At 42.2% G+C, this 13,806-nt stretch overlaps 1 protein-coding gene across 2 annotated transcripts; it reads left to right on the forward strand.

Annotated features, from left to right (window-relative positions):
- The first annotated feature begins 801 nt into the window (after nucleotides 1-801).
- SPRY3 (sprouty RTK signaling antagonist 3) lies at nucleotides 802-10,395 on the forward strand. 2 transcript variants are annotated; one of them, XM_036839171.1, is made up of 3 exons: nucleotides 802-1,091; nucleotides 2,152-2,521; nucleotides 6,609-10,395. In XM_036839171.1, exon 3 carries the CDS (start codon nucleotides 6,712-6,714, stop codon nucleotides 7,576-7,578), a length of 867 nt encoding a protein of 288 aa, XP_036695066.1. In that variant the 5' UTR covers nucleotides 802-1,091; nucleotides 2,152-2,521; nucleotides 6,609-6,711; the 3' UTR covers nucleotides 7,579-10,395. The 2 variants fall into 2 exon arrangements, with proteins under 2 accessions (XP_036695066.1, XP_036695065.1); XM_036839170.1 differs by lacking the exon at nucleotides 2,152-2,521.
- Nucleotides 10,396-13,806: the final 3,411 nt, after the last annotated feature.

Genomic DNA, 13,806 nt, shown 5'->3' on the forward strand with positions numbered 1-13,806 from the left:
AAAGGAGAAGCTCTGTGTCTCTTTAGCTGATTGAAGCTGCAATCACTCAGCAAGGGCTGAGTGGCTTGGTAGGACTGCGATTGGCAGAGATATTTAAATGAGGCCTCCTTAAAATTGTTACTCTCCACCCCACCCCCACTCCTCTTTAAATTCTGTTTCAGTCATTACCCAGGGACCGGATACAGAGATTCCTATGGGGAGTTCTAATGGGTCGATTCAATTTCAACGGGATGACGCCACTTAGCCAAGCATTAAGAGCTATAGCTCCGGGAAAGCAAACGAGGCGGGGGGAGAAAGAGAGGCAGAAAGAGAGACTGTAGCAAGGAGCAATAAATCCCTTCCCTCCCCTATAACCCATTCACAAGACCTCTAGAAAACATCTACATTCACAAAACAGCTGGCTAGCTGAGCTGAACACACTGCAATCTCATCCCCCTTCCTCCCGCCCCCCCCCCGCGGCCCGCTCTCTGCAGATTATATACCAGCACACCCTAAGCTATATAAATAATCACACACTAGCGGTATCTATTGCTCTGTTGAGATACCCTGTGTCTACAACTGCAGTTTCTGCTGCTTCGGTTCATCTGTCAGATTGGAGGAGGGGGGAGGAGGGAAGGGGGAGGGGAAGAGAAGGGGAAGGAAAACGCTGGAGGAGGGGAAAAAGAAGGAGGAGGAGAAGGGGGAGGAGAAAGAGGCGGAGGAGGAGGGGGAGGAGAAATAGGAGAAGGAGGAGGAGAAAGAAGAGGAGGAGGAGGAGGCGAACAACTTACCCTGCTGAGCTTTCTTTGGGGAATACGTGCATCAAGGTTTAGATCTGCATGTAAAATCCATACAAAGTATCTGCCACTACAAGTCCGACTCTCCTCCCCACCCCGTTTGTTTTTTTTTTTCTTTTCCTTTTCTCTGCTGTCAGAAAGACTGAAACAGAACTATCTCTGTTTCTGGCTCCACTGCCAGTGAAGGAGTTTTCATTCAGACTTTCCGAAGAGAGGTGGAGAAACCTAAAGACTCAGGAGAAGAAGAGGTCCTTTGAGCCAGATGGGGCATTAGTTCTTCTGCTTTTCTCAGTATGGATAAGCCCTTTCTTCAAGGTAAGCTTAGAGATTAGCTCCTAAAGACCTCAGAATTCTTTCTATGAAATGCACAGATTGCCATTCATTCCAGTCATCGTGTGTGTGTGTGTGTGTGTGTGTGTTTGAGAGCGCGCGCGTGTCTGTGCACGCGCACAAGCGCAAGCGCATGGGTAGAATAAAATGAAAACCGTTTAACTGAGATTTAAATGAATCAGCTCTTGCAGAAAACTATCCGTATCGGAAATTTCTAAATCAAAGGGGAACTTCAAAATAACTCTTTTGTAGCCAAATGTCAATGTAATTTCTAGCCCGTTGACCTTTAAATGAATTTTGGTGCTTGCCTAAGCCCCTTATAGCGCAGCCTAACCACCCAAGCTGAGAACGTAGGGAGAGCCCGTGCTGAGGCCAGTCTGGCTGCGCAGCGGGCATCCTGTCAGTGTGGGGCTAGTCCGCTATTGGCTCACGAGTCTGGGCTGTGCATCGTTCAGATTTCATCACATCACCTTGCCCTGGGTAGAAATGGCGCAAGCTGACACGGCATAACCCCCTACTTACATTGAGTCAGAGCAATGATTTAGAAATCTCTGGATCCATGCCTGGGTGTGTGTGCACATGTCTCTGTGTGGCATATGGAAATTTTGTCAAAAGTGAGAACCTGTGAGCATGTCTAGTTAGCCAATAGACATCTGATAGGACCTAGGGCAGTGGTTTACACTCCCTTCCATTCGTGTAATTATAGTTACCACTCGCCTCTGTATGCTGCAAACCATGTTGGATGAACAGAAAACAGACCTTGACCTCTTAGACAGAAAATCTATTTTGAAATGCAAACCATTGTTGCTTTTCTGGGTACATTAAAACCTCACTGTAACATAATGTGCTATCACATGAATTTGGATATACCAGGTGTTAAGTGATGTTCCCAACAAGGCAGCTGCATACATACATACAAAGAAGGCACAGGCTAGCATTTTATCCACAAGGAAGTATTAATCTTGTTCCCTAAACCTCTAAATAAACATTTCTAAGATTTTATTGTAACATTGTATACATTTTGGCTTTTTTGTTCTGTTTTTAGGTCTCTCTAGCTGAGAAACAATCTAGTTAGTGATCTGAGTGACTTGGATTCAGAGTTGAGAAGTTGAGTTGTGAGGAAGTAAGGAACCTGAAGGAAAGGACACCAATTCTTCATGAAAGACTTTTGAGGCAGAGGAACGCAACCAACAAACCCAGCATAAAAACTTAGAGCATAAGGACAAGAAGGGGATTTAAAAACCTTCCATTCACACCCCCCTCATTTTGCAGATGAAGAAATGGGCCTGGAACAGAAGTCACTTGCCCACAGTCACACAGAACTTAAGTTTCCTGTCTCTTATAAAAGGATTTGGGGTTTAAAGAAAGATTCCTACTTCTTAAATGAACAACTAGCATTTTCTTCAGGATTAGAAGTATGTGAATTCATTTGATATTACAATTTTTCCTTGTATTGCTCATTACTAAAACACCTATATCTTTAAAAGTGCAAGCTCTTAAAACTGCAAGACTCTCTGGTTTGAAATAAACTGCTGTTGAGTCTTAATGAAACTATGTAGGTAATGAATAGGACTAGGGTAGCAAAGTGACAAGTTAAGAGTTAAATGTGGTGAGAACCTGGCAGCTCCAACAAGATGTATGTGGTAGGACGGAGGCCCAGTCAGTGGCTGAGAGGTTAGTAATGTAAACTATATACAACTTGGTATTTGTAAGGGGGGGAGTGCTTTGATAGAGATGCAAATGCTTTTGCACAGAGAGGGATTTTTAGAGAGCAGACTTTGGAACAGTAGAACTAAGAAAACACATAAAGCCATAGCAGAAATCCCCCCTATGTTTGCTTTCAGTTATTCTGAGAACGAGTGTATATAACAGCAGAGCACAGAAAAAAGCAACACACCCCAGAGCCGTTACACAGAAAGGTACAAAACAGCATTGAACCCATGGGACTAGGAGAAAACAGGAGCTAGGCTCTCCTTCTCTTCTCCCCTCTTCTTTGAAATCAAGATTGAGTCATACTGTATCAGAAAGGATTTATCACAAAAATCAGAACACTCTTAAGGTGTTAGCATAGAAGGGCTTTAGATAGGAAAGTTTTCAACTTTAGTCTCAACATGGCAGATTTTAGGTTCCAGGGAGAAAATACATTTTTCTTTCATTAACAAACAGCATTTCTTGAATGGATTTACCTTTCTAGTCCCTAAGTTGGCATAAGAAAAGAAATTTCTGTTTAGGTTGAACATAGCAAATTTCAGGGCTACAGAAAAACTGTTGAGAAAGCTATGAGCACCTGGCCAGAGGGACTGAGATGGGAGTGGGTTTACAATGCATCATTCATTACTGCACAGGCACTACGTGACAGAAATCACTAGATCCCATCAATGTGCAGCCAAGACTTGCAATCACCTTGGCTCCTATTTAATAATATATGATATGTATATTCTCTCTCTCTCACTTAATAGAATTCTTAATAGAATTGACCAGCAGCACAGTCAGTTTCTTAACTGTTGCTGCTCACAGTGAATGGCCCTTTAATGAGTGGATTTCTGAATCATAAACACGCTTGCAGTAGTAGTTTTTCGTCTAATCTATGTGCTGCAGCAGTCTCTTGTCTATTTGTTTCTCAACTTTTTTTCCCCTCTTACCTTCCCCTACAGTATCTATTTCAGTTCATCCTGTTAGCCAGATCGGAGTCAGCACATCCGGAATGGCAAACAATTTATTGTCATTCAATCCTGTTTTATCCTACTCAACACCCCGATTTTACCCAGGTCCTACTGCCCACCGTATTGCAGATCTTCCACAGTCCATTCTAGTAAAGATTTTACAGGGCAGGAAGAAACCTTCTGAGTTCATCCTGTTAATCCCCTTACCTGTAAGCAAGACAGTAGTACTTCATCCTCCCAGACTGATGCCCAAAGCCTCCTTTAATCGTCCAAGCATCTCAACTCTTCAGTCTTGCAGCAGTCTAATCAATATCCAAATACACCTTCTCAACCTAAACACCATATACCCTTCTGCTGCCAAGACAGGATCCCCTCGTGGCTCTGAGTTATTTGTATTATGACCTAGATTCCTCCAAGCATAGCTTTCAACCTTCTGGGCAAGTCCCTGAGATATCTAGTGACATCCTTGGGATCCCATAGGATTATCTCCTGTAACATTAAGACCTAGTATGCCTTCCTTTGAGTCATTGATCCTTCGAATTTCCAGTATGTTTGAATCTAGTTTCCTTTGGGAAATCAGTGAGTCTAAAATGCATCTAGCATGTATGTTATTGTTTTTACAGTGTAAATGACTTGAAGAGCTCCACACATTATTTATCTGATCAATGGGGAATAAATTCATTTCTTATAAAATTATCAAAAGATTCTTCCCAATCCAAAGCTCCTACATCCACATACCCTGCCAGCCAGCTGAACAATGTGTCCTTGTTTGTTTGGGTGTTCAGATGAAAACTACCTGTTTCTTTCTAATGCTGGGAATATGAGTCTTAACAAAGATACAGCAAAGGTAGAGGTGTAAGGCTTCAGGGGATTGCGAGTGCAAGTAGATAAAAAGAGACAAACATGTTGCTTTTGAACGCCCAAGTAAACAAGGGCATGTTGCCCAGTTTACCCTCAAGGGCTGAAGATGTAGAAGGTATGGACGAAGAGAATTATTTTGTCAAATTGTTTAGTTATATAATTACAGACCATCATAGGGCAGAGTCCCTCAAAATCACCTAGTCCACTCCTATAATTATATAGATAGCGGAACTGAGGCCCAAACAAAGTAAGTGATTTGCCAAAGGTTACACATTTGAGTCTTAGAATCTCCATAGTCTTTATCTGCATTCTCTTATGCTGCATTAAATAACACTGAAACAAGTAGCTAAAAAGTGAAATTATAGTCAGACTGGTTCTTTGATGTGATGTGCCAGAAAAGTTATTTTTAACCAAATTAAATCTTCTTTTCAAAAAATGAACAGATGTAAATTCAACTAAATCAGTTTGCGTGGGGATATGGCCTCGAAGGGCGATGAGTCTGATCACATTATTAGCCACTGAGTCCTTTATGAACTACGTCTTTTTTTTTTTTTCTTGCTATTGAACTTCGGGCACATTTCAGTGTCATGTTTGCTTGCTTATGGAAACCTAATCAAGCACTATCCTCTTTCACTTGTTCCTTTCTATTACTCATTCAAGCTTTCCATCCCATACAGTAGTGTGAGTAATCGATCTATTTTGAGGAGGCCTGAAGTCTGATGGATTTCAAATATATACTTTATTCATGCTAGTGTTTCCTAGGTCCTAATGCCCCCACGGTGACTCTTAGATTTTTGTTTAAGTTTCCTTATGCACACCTCTTTTGGCTGTTCGGTCTTCCAGGTGGTGCAATACAGTAATCTACTGTTGGAAAAATATTTTCCTCATGGTCACTGTTATCAGTACTAGGCTCAATCAAATGCTTCAGGGAATGACCACCGAGCTCTTCCTGATTGTGGTACAATGAAGACACAAGTATATATTTTCTAGATATTCAACTTATCTGAAATTTGGTATAAAAACATTGCTGCTCTTTAAGAAAGCCAGTTTATCGTACAAGGTAAAGATAGAGAAAAGTAGTCCAAGCAGATTCTGCCTCATAAATCCCATCAATATAGACTTGACTTAGGGTGGTAAAAAGTACAATTATAGGTGATATTTGAAATAATTCAGGGCTCATCTTTTGTGGTTCCCCCATCCCCAGGTTATTCCTACGTATACAAAAGTTTGATTCTGAAGCCATGCCGCCATTTAGAAAGAATTACCTCCTCAATAAGTTAAAGCAGCTTATAAAATGAGGAGAACAGCAAGATGATTAGTCTTGACTTTCTTACACCCTTGGGAAGCCTTTTTTCCTGTTATTCTACAGATAGCCTAATTTCTGCCATCTTTGTCTCTGCCATATCTCTGCTATTATTGCAACTTGCTTGCTTGCCTGTATTCATTGAATCAAGCTTGTCCTTTATCATCTGTTTGTTTATGCTTATAAATTTCACTGAAAGGAAAATTTTGATTGAGAGTAAATATATATATATATATATATATATATATATACGTATATGCAACTTCTCATGGAAGACTTTTGAGGCTTTCTCTTTCACATCAGCGTTGCTTTAGGAAGTGACCTTTGCATTTGAAATTAGGTTCCACTTTTATTAGAATTTTGATGCTGAAGGCCTAGATTTCTTGGTTAGCAAACCTCTGAATGAGCTAACTGCTCCTGTGACCCTAGTCATATGATGGACTACTACAGGAATCCATAATCAGATCTTTGCTCCCAATGTGCTTTATAGTCTGGATGAGATGACCAGACTTGCCTGTAAAGAAGTAGGTGAGGTCAATTACAGAATAAAGGAGTAACATGAAGACTAAAGTGATTTAAGGTAGTGGCGGTGATAGGGCCTGAGGTTTGTTGGTTCCCTGCAAAGTACTCATGCCTGTGTGTTCTCATTTATTGTTTCTATTCCCTCTCTCCTAGGATTTTCTGATGTGCCCTAAGATCCATGTAACTACAAGGGCTCTTTATCACCATAAGTGCCACCCTGACCCAAAACCACTCAGAACTCAAGAATCAAGGCAAAATGGATGCCGCAGTGACAGATGATTTCCAACAAATTCTGCCTATTGAACAGCTGCGCTCTACTCACGCTAGCAATGATTATGTGGACCGTCCTCCAGTCCCCTGTAAACAGGCCCTCTCCAGCCCTTCCCTTATCGTGCAAACCCACAAATCTGATTGGTCCCTGGCTACCATGCCTACTGCTCTCCCACGCAGTCTCAGCCAGTGCCATCAGTTGCAGCCCTTGCCTCAGCATCTGAGCCAATCTAGCATTGCCAGCTCAATGTCCCATAGCACCACTGCCTCTGATCAAAGGCTCTTGGCCAGCATTACGCCCTCACCTTCAGGCCAGTCCATCATCCGAACCCAGCCTGGAACAGGAGCCCACCCAAAGGCTGATGGTGCCCTGAAGGGAGCAGCTGAGCAACCTGCAGTGCACCCCGGTGAGCACCTCTTCATCTGCGAGGAGTGTGGGCGCTGCAAATGTGTCCTCTGTACGGCAGCTCGCCCGCTCCCCTCCTTCTGGCTGTGCAACCAGCGTTGCCTTTGCTCTGCTGAGAGCCTCCTCGATTATGGCACTTGTCTCTGCTGTGTTAAGGGCCTCTTCTACCACTGTTCTACTGATGACGAAGACAACTGCGCCGACGAGCCCTGCTCCTGTGGGCCTGGCTCTTGCTTCGTCCGCTGGGCAGCCATGAGCCTCATCTCCCTCTTCTTACCCTGCCTGTGCTGCTACCTGCCTACCCGCGGATGCCTCCATCTGTGCCAGCAGGGCTATGATAGTCTTAGGCGACCAGGCTGCCGCTGTAAAAGGCACACCAACACTGTGTGCAGAAAAATCTCTTCTGGTAGTGCGCCCTTCCCCAAGGCCCAGGAGAAGTCTGTATGACCTTCCCACAAAAGGGATCCAGTGCTTTCTCCTTCTAGGCCCCGTCAATAAAGCATAGGCCTCATCTTTGAAGAAGGGGAGGAGGAGTAAAGTAGCCAAAGTTAGGGCTCACCAATTTTGTTCCTGCAGTGTCAGGGGAATGGTCACGTACATCCTGGTGCAGGATGCCTTGTTCTTTCTCACAGTATCCATCCCACTCCTCTTCAGTCTTTTTACACCCACCATCTCAGCCCTTATGGCTGTCATGGCATATTCAGGTGATATATAGCATGAGATTTGGACACTGAGGGCTGACAGAGCCAGCAACGTGGAGGTTTAGGGGCTCCCCAACGTAATACCTCTCGATGCAGGCCCTGAGCGTCACTCTGCTTTCCACGATGCCTTTGGAAGCTTTCTTCTTAGATGGTTTTCACAGGTCCATGTGGAACAGTGTTCAGTATTCCAGGGAATCTGACCCCTTCTCCGTTTACCGCCCCTCTGGTCTTTCGTCTTTTTCTCATTTTCTCCTCTTCTTGCATTACTCTGTTCTGTTCTCATTCCCACTTCATTCTCACCCTCCCTACTTTTACTTTTCCTCTCTTTTCTTTCTCTCTCTCTGCTTTCTTCTCCTTCCCTCCCTTTCTCTCAGACTAATCCTTTCTCTGCCTGTATTTCTGTCTTGTTTGGTCTAATCTTTGTCTCCTTCTACCTGTCCCTCTTTCTCTCTCTAACACGTCAAAAAGTGCTGTTTTTCCATAGGTGTTTCCTTTGACGCCAAACTTTGCTATGTTATACTATTTACTAATTTTTATTAAGGGAAATTGATTACTGTAATGAACTTATCACTAGCAATAGTGTGTGTGCACTCATAACCACACTCACCAGTTTATGAGCATACGAGGCAAACTTATCTTACATTTCCAGGTTTAATTAGTTGAAATTTTACTCCCTTTCCCAATAATCAACTTATAGCACTGACAGATTCCACTAGCATGCTGAGTAGGATAGTAAATCAGGATGCTCATAACTTTGTATGTCTGACCCAAGTGCCAAAGGCAGACGTGCTTTATAGCTAAATGAACAAAGCAAAGGACATTACAGAGGTCTGTTCTCTCTTAGAAGCTAACTGCCTGAGACTGCATGGCTCAGGCCTTAACAATGGACATAAAAAGTCATAAAACTTTACCGCTGGAAGGAATCTTAACTGTTAATCTAGTTCAATGCCCTTATTTTACAGATGGGAAAACTGAGGCCTGGAAATAGGAAGGGATCTGCCCAAGGCTACACACTGAGTTAATAGAGTTGGGCCTGGCATACAGGTCTTGTGACTCTTGGTTCAGTATTCTCTATTAACAATGACAGAAAGCCATTCCCATTCAATTTTCAGGAATCATGCCAAGCTAGTGTGGTGGTCTTTTTGTGGTGCATAGTGGGTAGCTAACTTTCAGGTGTCAAGGCTGCCCCCAGTGGACATCACCTTTGGCTCTGTCACCTTGTAGAAGCTCAAATGTGCAAAAGAAAAGCTTAAGGAAGCCCCAATCAAGCTGTATCTTCGCCATTGCACCTACCCTTTGCTGCACACTGTGCTTGCTCCTGGCTTTGTCTGCAGTGGCAGTTGCCTGAGAACCTAAATTTCAGCAACAGTGGAAAACTGAGATGAAAGATGTATAATGCAGAGAACTGACTTCTCTTTTAAGAAATACCAAGAGCTTGTGCTGTGAATCCCCTTCAATGGGAAAAGGCTGCAGTGGTGATAGCAGGCTCCTAAGGACTGCTGCTGAAAGACGCAAGAATTAGATACAGTTTCCCTCTGTAAGTGAATCTAAAATTCACTAAAGAATTCAAAGATTGAGGGCACTTGCTTGAAATCAAGGTGCTCCAACTTAGTTTAAGACTTCCAGACTCTAGCTTTATATATCATCATCTCTTTTAAAGTGTGCATGGATATGTATTACAGGGTGGAAAGGTGGGGAGAAATGTATAGTCATACACAGGGGGAAGAAGACGGGAACACCCATGTCCCCTTGTTGGCTATATACTATAGGAATACGTGCCACTCAGTCTTTGTTGGTTCTGAATCTTCCTGAAGTGTACTGACATTTGGGCTGCACAGAGACCCTCACCTTCACTTTCACCTCCTCTTCTAGAATTGCTTTGCTCTATTTTTGTATATATAAATATGTTATGATGATTATTAATAATGTTAATGATATTGCTGCAAATGGTGCCATATACAAGGTTTGGCTTCTTGGAACATTTATAAACCCAAACCAATACCTGTAACCTCTTATGTTGCTTTCAAGTCCTTCCATTTGAGTAACTTCTTTTTATCTTACAAGTCTGCCTGATTGACCTTTGAACTTATCCACCCCGAAAAGCTGTGCCCGGTTCTCTGGGTCAAGCTGGATGGTGATGAGTAGCAACACACACTTCTCTTCGCTCCCTCCTGAAATTTGCTTAAAGCTGAGATAAGTAAGGATTCTGACACTAGTGCATTGTTCCTGGAGCTGAAGTCATTCCATGGATGTTTGCTTATTAGTTTCAGGACCCAGAACAACCCAAGTCCCTCCTCCTTGATAGCTCCTTCACATCTCAATCCTGCAGTCCTTACTCAGGCAAACTGTGCACTGCCAGAGGGGCCCTGGGCTCTGCCACACACCCAAAGGAGCTCTTCTCAGTGTATTTCTAAATGGCCTTACACTTGGTAGAAGAAACTGAAGGGTTCCTCCAATGCAGTTGCAGTCTGCAGTCTGCTGAGTCAGGGCTCTCATTTGTGTCCAAGTTGGCCTGATATGGACTGCATCTGGTTTACGTATAGATGGGTCCTGTTGGGGTATGCGCACGGACATGTGAGTGTGCATATGTATCCCCTCTGTGAGAGAGAGAGAGATATATATTTACATATATATATATGTAAATATATATTCACACATCTCTATATATTTTAATGTATTGCACATGTATATTTAAAATATATATGAAAGAACTCTAAATCCTGCAGAGAGGCTCTGTTTTCATTATTTTTCTACTTTGTGTCATGTACTGTATAAACAGGAATATTTAGAGGGTGTTTCCTGCTTAGCATTTTTTTGCAGTTAAATCATCTGTTACCCCCTAAATGTACTGCTTTCCACATATTGGTCCCTTGATACATTTCATATGGCTTTAGCCAAGAGTTTTTTGTTGTTGTTGTTCCAGCCCATCTTTCCTCATCACCATAGCTATAATAAACGTAGTGAGCACTTACATAATGCTTACTATGTGCTAAGCACTATTTTAAGCACATCACCTATATTAGCTCATTTAATCCTCACGGCAACTCTGCAACGTATGTACTATTATGATTGCCATGTTACAAATGAGAAAACTGAAGTACAGAGGGGCTAAGTGACTTGTCAAAGGTAACAAAGCTTGTAAATGCTGGAACTAAGATTTGAACCTAGGCTGTCTGACTCCAGAGTCCATGGTCCAGAGTCAGGTATAGAAGTCCAGAGCATAATATAAACCCTGTGGTATAACAAGCCTCAAATGGTGAATTGTTCTGTCCCTAACTCCAGTCCACCTGCAGCCTAAGAGTTGAAACAAACATGCTACTATGTTAGGAGTGAAGCAATAGTTACAGACATCATATTATTAGCTGTCTTGCTTCCCAAGATGGCGGCGTTACACACTTCTCCACTTTTATCCTTTGAAAACATGTTTGCAGCCAGTTACCATTTCTCAATCAGCTTATGGTATGGAGCCAGTAGAGAAATTTTTTTACTTTGCCAGAGAGGGTAAGAGTTTATTTGGCCTTCTCTTTAAGGGCCCAGGAAATCTAATTCAATTTCTTTCTGCAGAAAGTAGAACTAAATCTATGTTTGGAACTTGAGATTGGTTGGAGCTGTTAACATTCAAGCTCATTGATTATATTGAGTGCATTTTGCTGATTCAAATGTAAGTAATCCACTGATGTCCATTGGTCAGTATACCACCTTACCTCTTCCCATCACCTACTTCACACAGGCATTATTTCAGAGCCAGAAAGACCCTTACAGAACATCTATTCCAACATCAACATTTTATAGTTGGAGGAAAAGATGCACAAAGAGAGAAAATAACCTGCCCAAAGTCACACAGTTATAAGTTAGGGTGGAATTATGACAACTCCAGACTTCCTAGTTGCCGGATTCCCTGGTCTGAGTTTCTTAGAAAATAGAGCTTGAAGCGAAATCTTATGTGAAATCCCAAGGAAGTAGGAGCAAGGAAAAAGAGGTAGGGAAGGAGGGAGAGTAATCTGTTTCATGAGAAGCTAACTTCTCAATCTCTTATGATAGGCCATACTGTATCTCAGCCCACCTGCGTGAGGAAGGGGGAAGAATTCAACTCCTATCTCCCATCTCATTAGTCAAATACGTTCCCTGTGGAATATTAACTCCCCTGCACTTTTGGGTAATGCATGTGTGGGTGCCCAAGCATGTACCTTGGCATCTTAAGCCTCAACGGCAGTGGGGTAGCATTACAGACAGCAAGGCAAGTGTGCGTATAAAGGGAGACATATGAACTTAAACTGGTACACTAGGCTGGTGCTTTTCCCTTACATCTTTAATCACTTTCATTCAAAGTGAGTTAGAGATAACCTACAATTTTTAAAGTATATGAGGCTTTATTGTGGTGCTCAGAAACATACTAAATTTGCCTTCCTAAACCTATATATTCCCCGACTTGTTTTTAAGGACTTCTTTCTGCATAGAAATGAAGTTCCTAGTTCAACTAGAGGAGTAACAATCTAGGCCCATATCCTTATCTTGACCCTTAAAGCAGTGTTGCTGCCTTCAAAGGCCAGCATGAACAAGACACACAGCTTTCAAGGAAAGACATCTTGCGAGCGACACTGCTCATTGTTTAGGGATCTTTCTGTCGTTACAATCAAAGTGATGTATGTCGCTCCCACAAATATTTGCTGGCCAGTTCCCTGGAAAAGAAGGGGGTAATCCTGACACACAAGTTGTCATTCTCCAACTATTAAAGCAATCCTTTTGACTGTACTAGATAATGGTCATGTCTCTGATAATAAAAGACACAGATGACAAGGATTAGGAAACCCCCAAGTCCTTGAAGAACTGACCAACACTGCTGTTGCAAGTCACTAAGGAAAGAAAACAGAGATAATCCTTCAGGCGAACACCCTAGTTTTATTAATACAGGGCTTTAACCTCAAGTCATCTGTATATTCTATTGTGATAAGATGAGGTGACCCGTAAATGCATCCTAAGGGCCCATTTTGAACCTATGTCCTAAAGCCTAAACTAAGGGAGACTGAATGACTCCCTTGGCCCCTTTCTCCTAGGTCCACACTTTAATCTTAGCCTTCAAAGTCTTACCACTCTGGTGACAAAAAGAAACACTAAAAGGGAAAGGAACACTAATTTTTATAATATCAGAAATTAGTTGGCTTAATTTTACTCTGTAAAAGTTTTAAAGGATCCCCTTCCAATGGGTGTTAAGGCCTCCCAATAAGGAGAAGGCTCCAGGCCCATCGTAATACATAAGCTATACTGAAGGAAAAAGAGAAAAAAGTAGTGTGAAGTAATACTGTATGTAGGTCCAGAAAGAAAAACAAAGGTTAAGAAAAAGCTATGTGAAAAAAAAAGCTCTGTAATCTGTTTGTTTCTCTCATCCAAAACTCCATTTTATTAGGCTCTTGGCTCTGTTGTATATTTAAACTCCTTTTTGTCCTTGACTTATATCAGCATTCTTTTTTTTTTTTTCAAACTCCTACAACACTTCCACTGGAATGATTGTGTTGTGTGTGTGTGTGAGAGAGAGAGAGAGAGGGAGATGGATAGAGCCTTGAGCTCTCCCCTAGAGGTTCAGAGTTAGAGTATGCACTCTAAAACTTTCAGCCTTTCAAACTCCCTTCCAGGACATGTCCCCATAGTACTTGGATCTTATACTAAATGACAAAGTTTCTCTCCTTTAGAGAGAAATACCAGACTGGATTTGTGGCTTTACCTGGATTGGCTTCTCGGTGGTGTGGAAATTACAGTAACCTGAAACCAATTAGATCAGGATCTTTGGAGGTGAGGCTGAAGAATGGATTTTTTTAAAAAAGCTTCCAGGTTTTTATAATACACAAACAGGGTTGAGAAAGCTCAGTCACCTCGTTCTATAAATTCAGATACTGAGGTTCGGAGAGGGGAAATGATTCACTCATAAACACACAGTGAGTTAGGGACAAAGTTAGGAATGTGAGAATCCAGGTCTGCT

Source organism: Balaenoptera musculus, chromosome X, assembly GCF_009873245.2.
Source record: "Balaenoptera musculus isolate JJ_BM4_2016_0621 chromosome X, mBalMus1.pri.v3, whole genome shotgun sequence".
Taxonomy (NCBI): domain Eukaryota; kingdom Metazoa; phylum Chordata; class Mammalia; order Artiodactyla; family Balaenopteridae; genus Balaenoptera; species Balaenoptera musculus.

Coding starts and splice junctions, on each gene's coding strand:
- SPRY3 (XM_036839171.1), top strand. CDS start 6,712: ATGGATGCCGCAGTGACAGATGATTTCCAACAAATTCTGCCTATTGAA.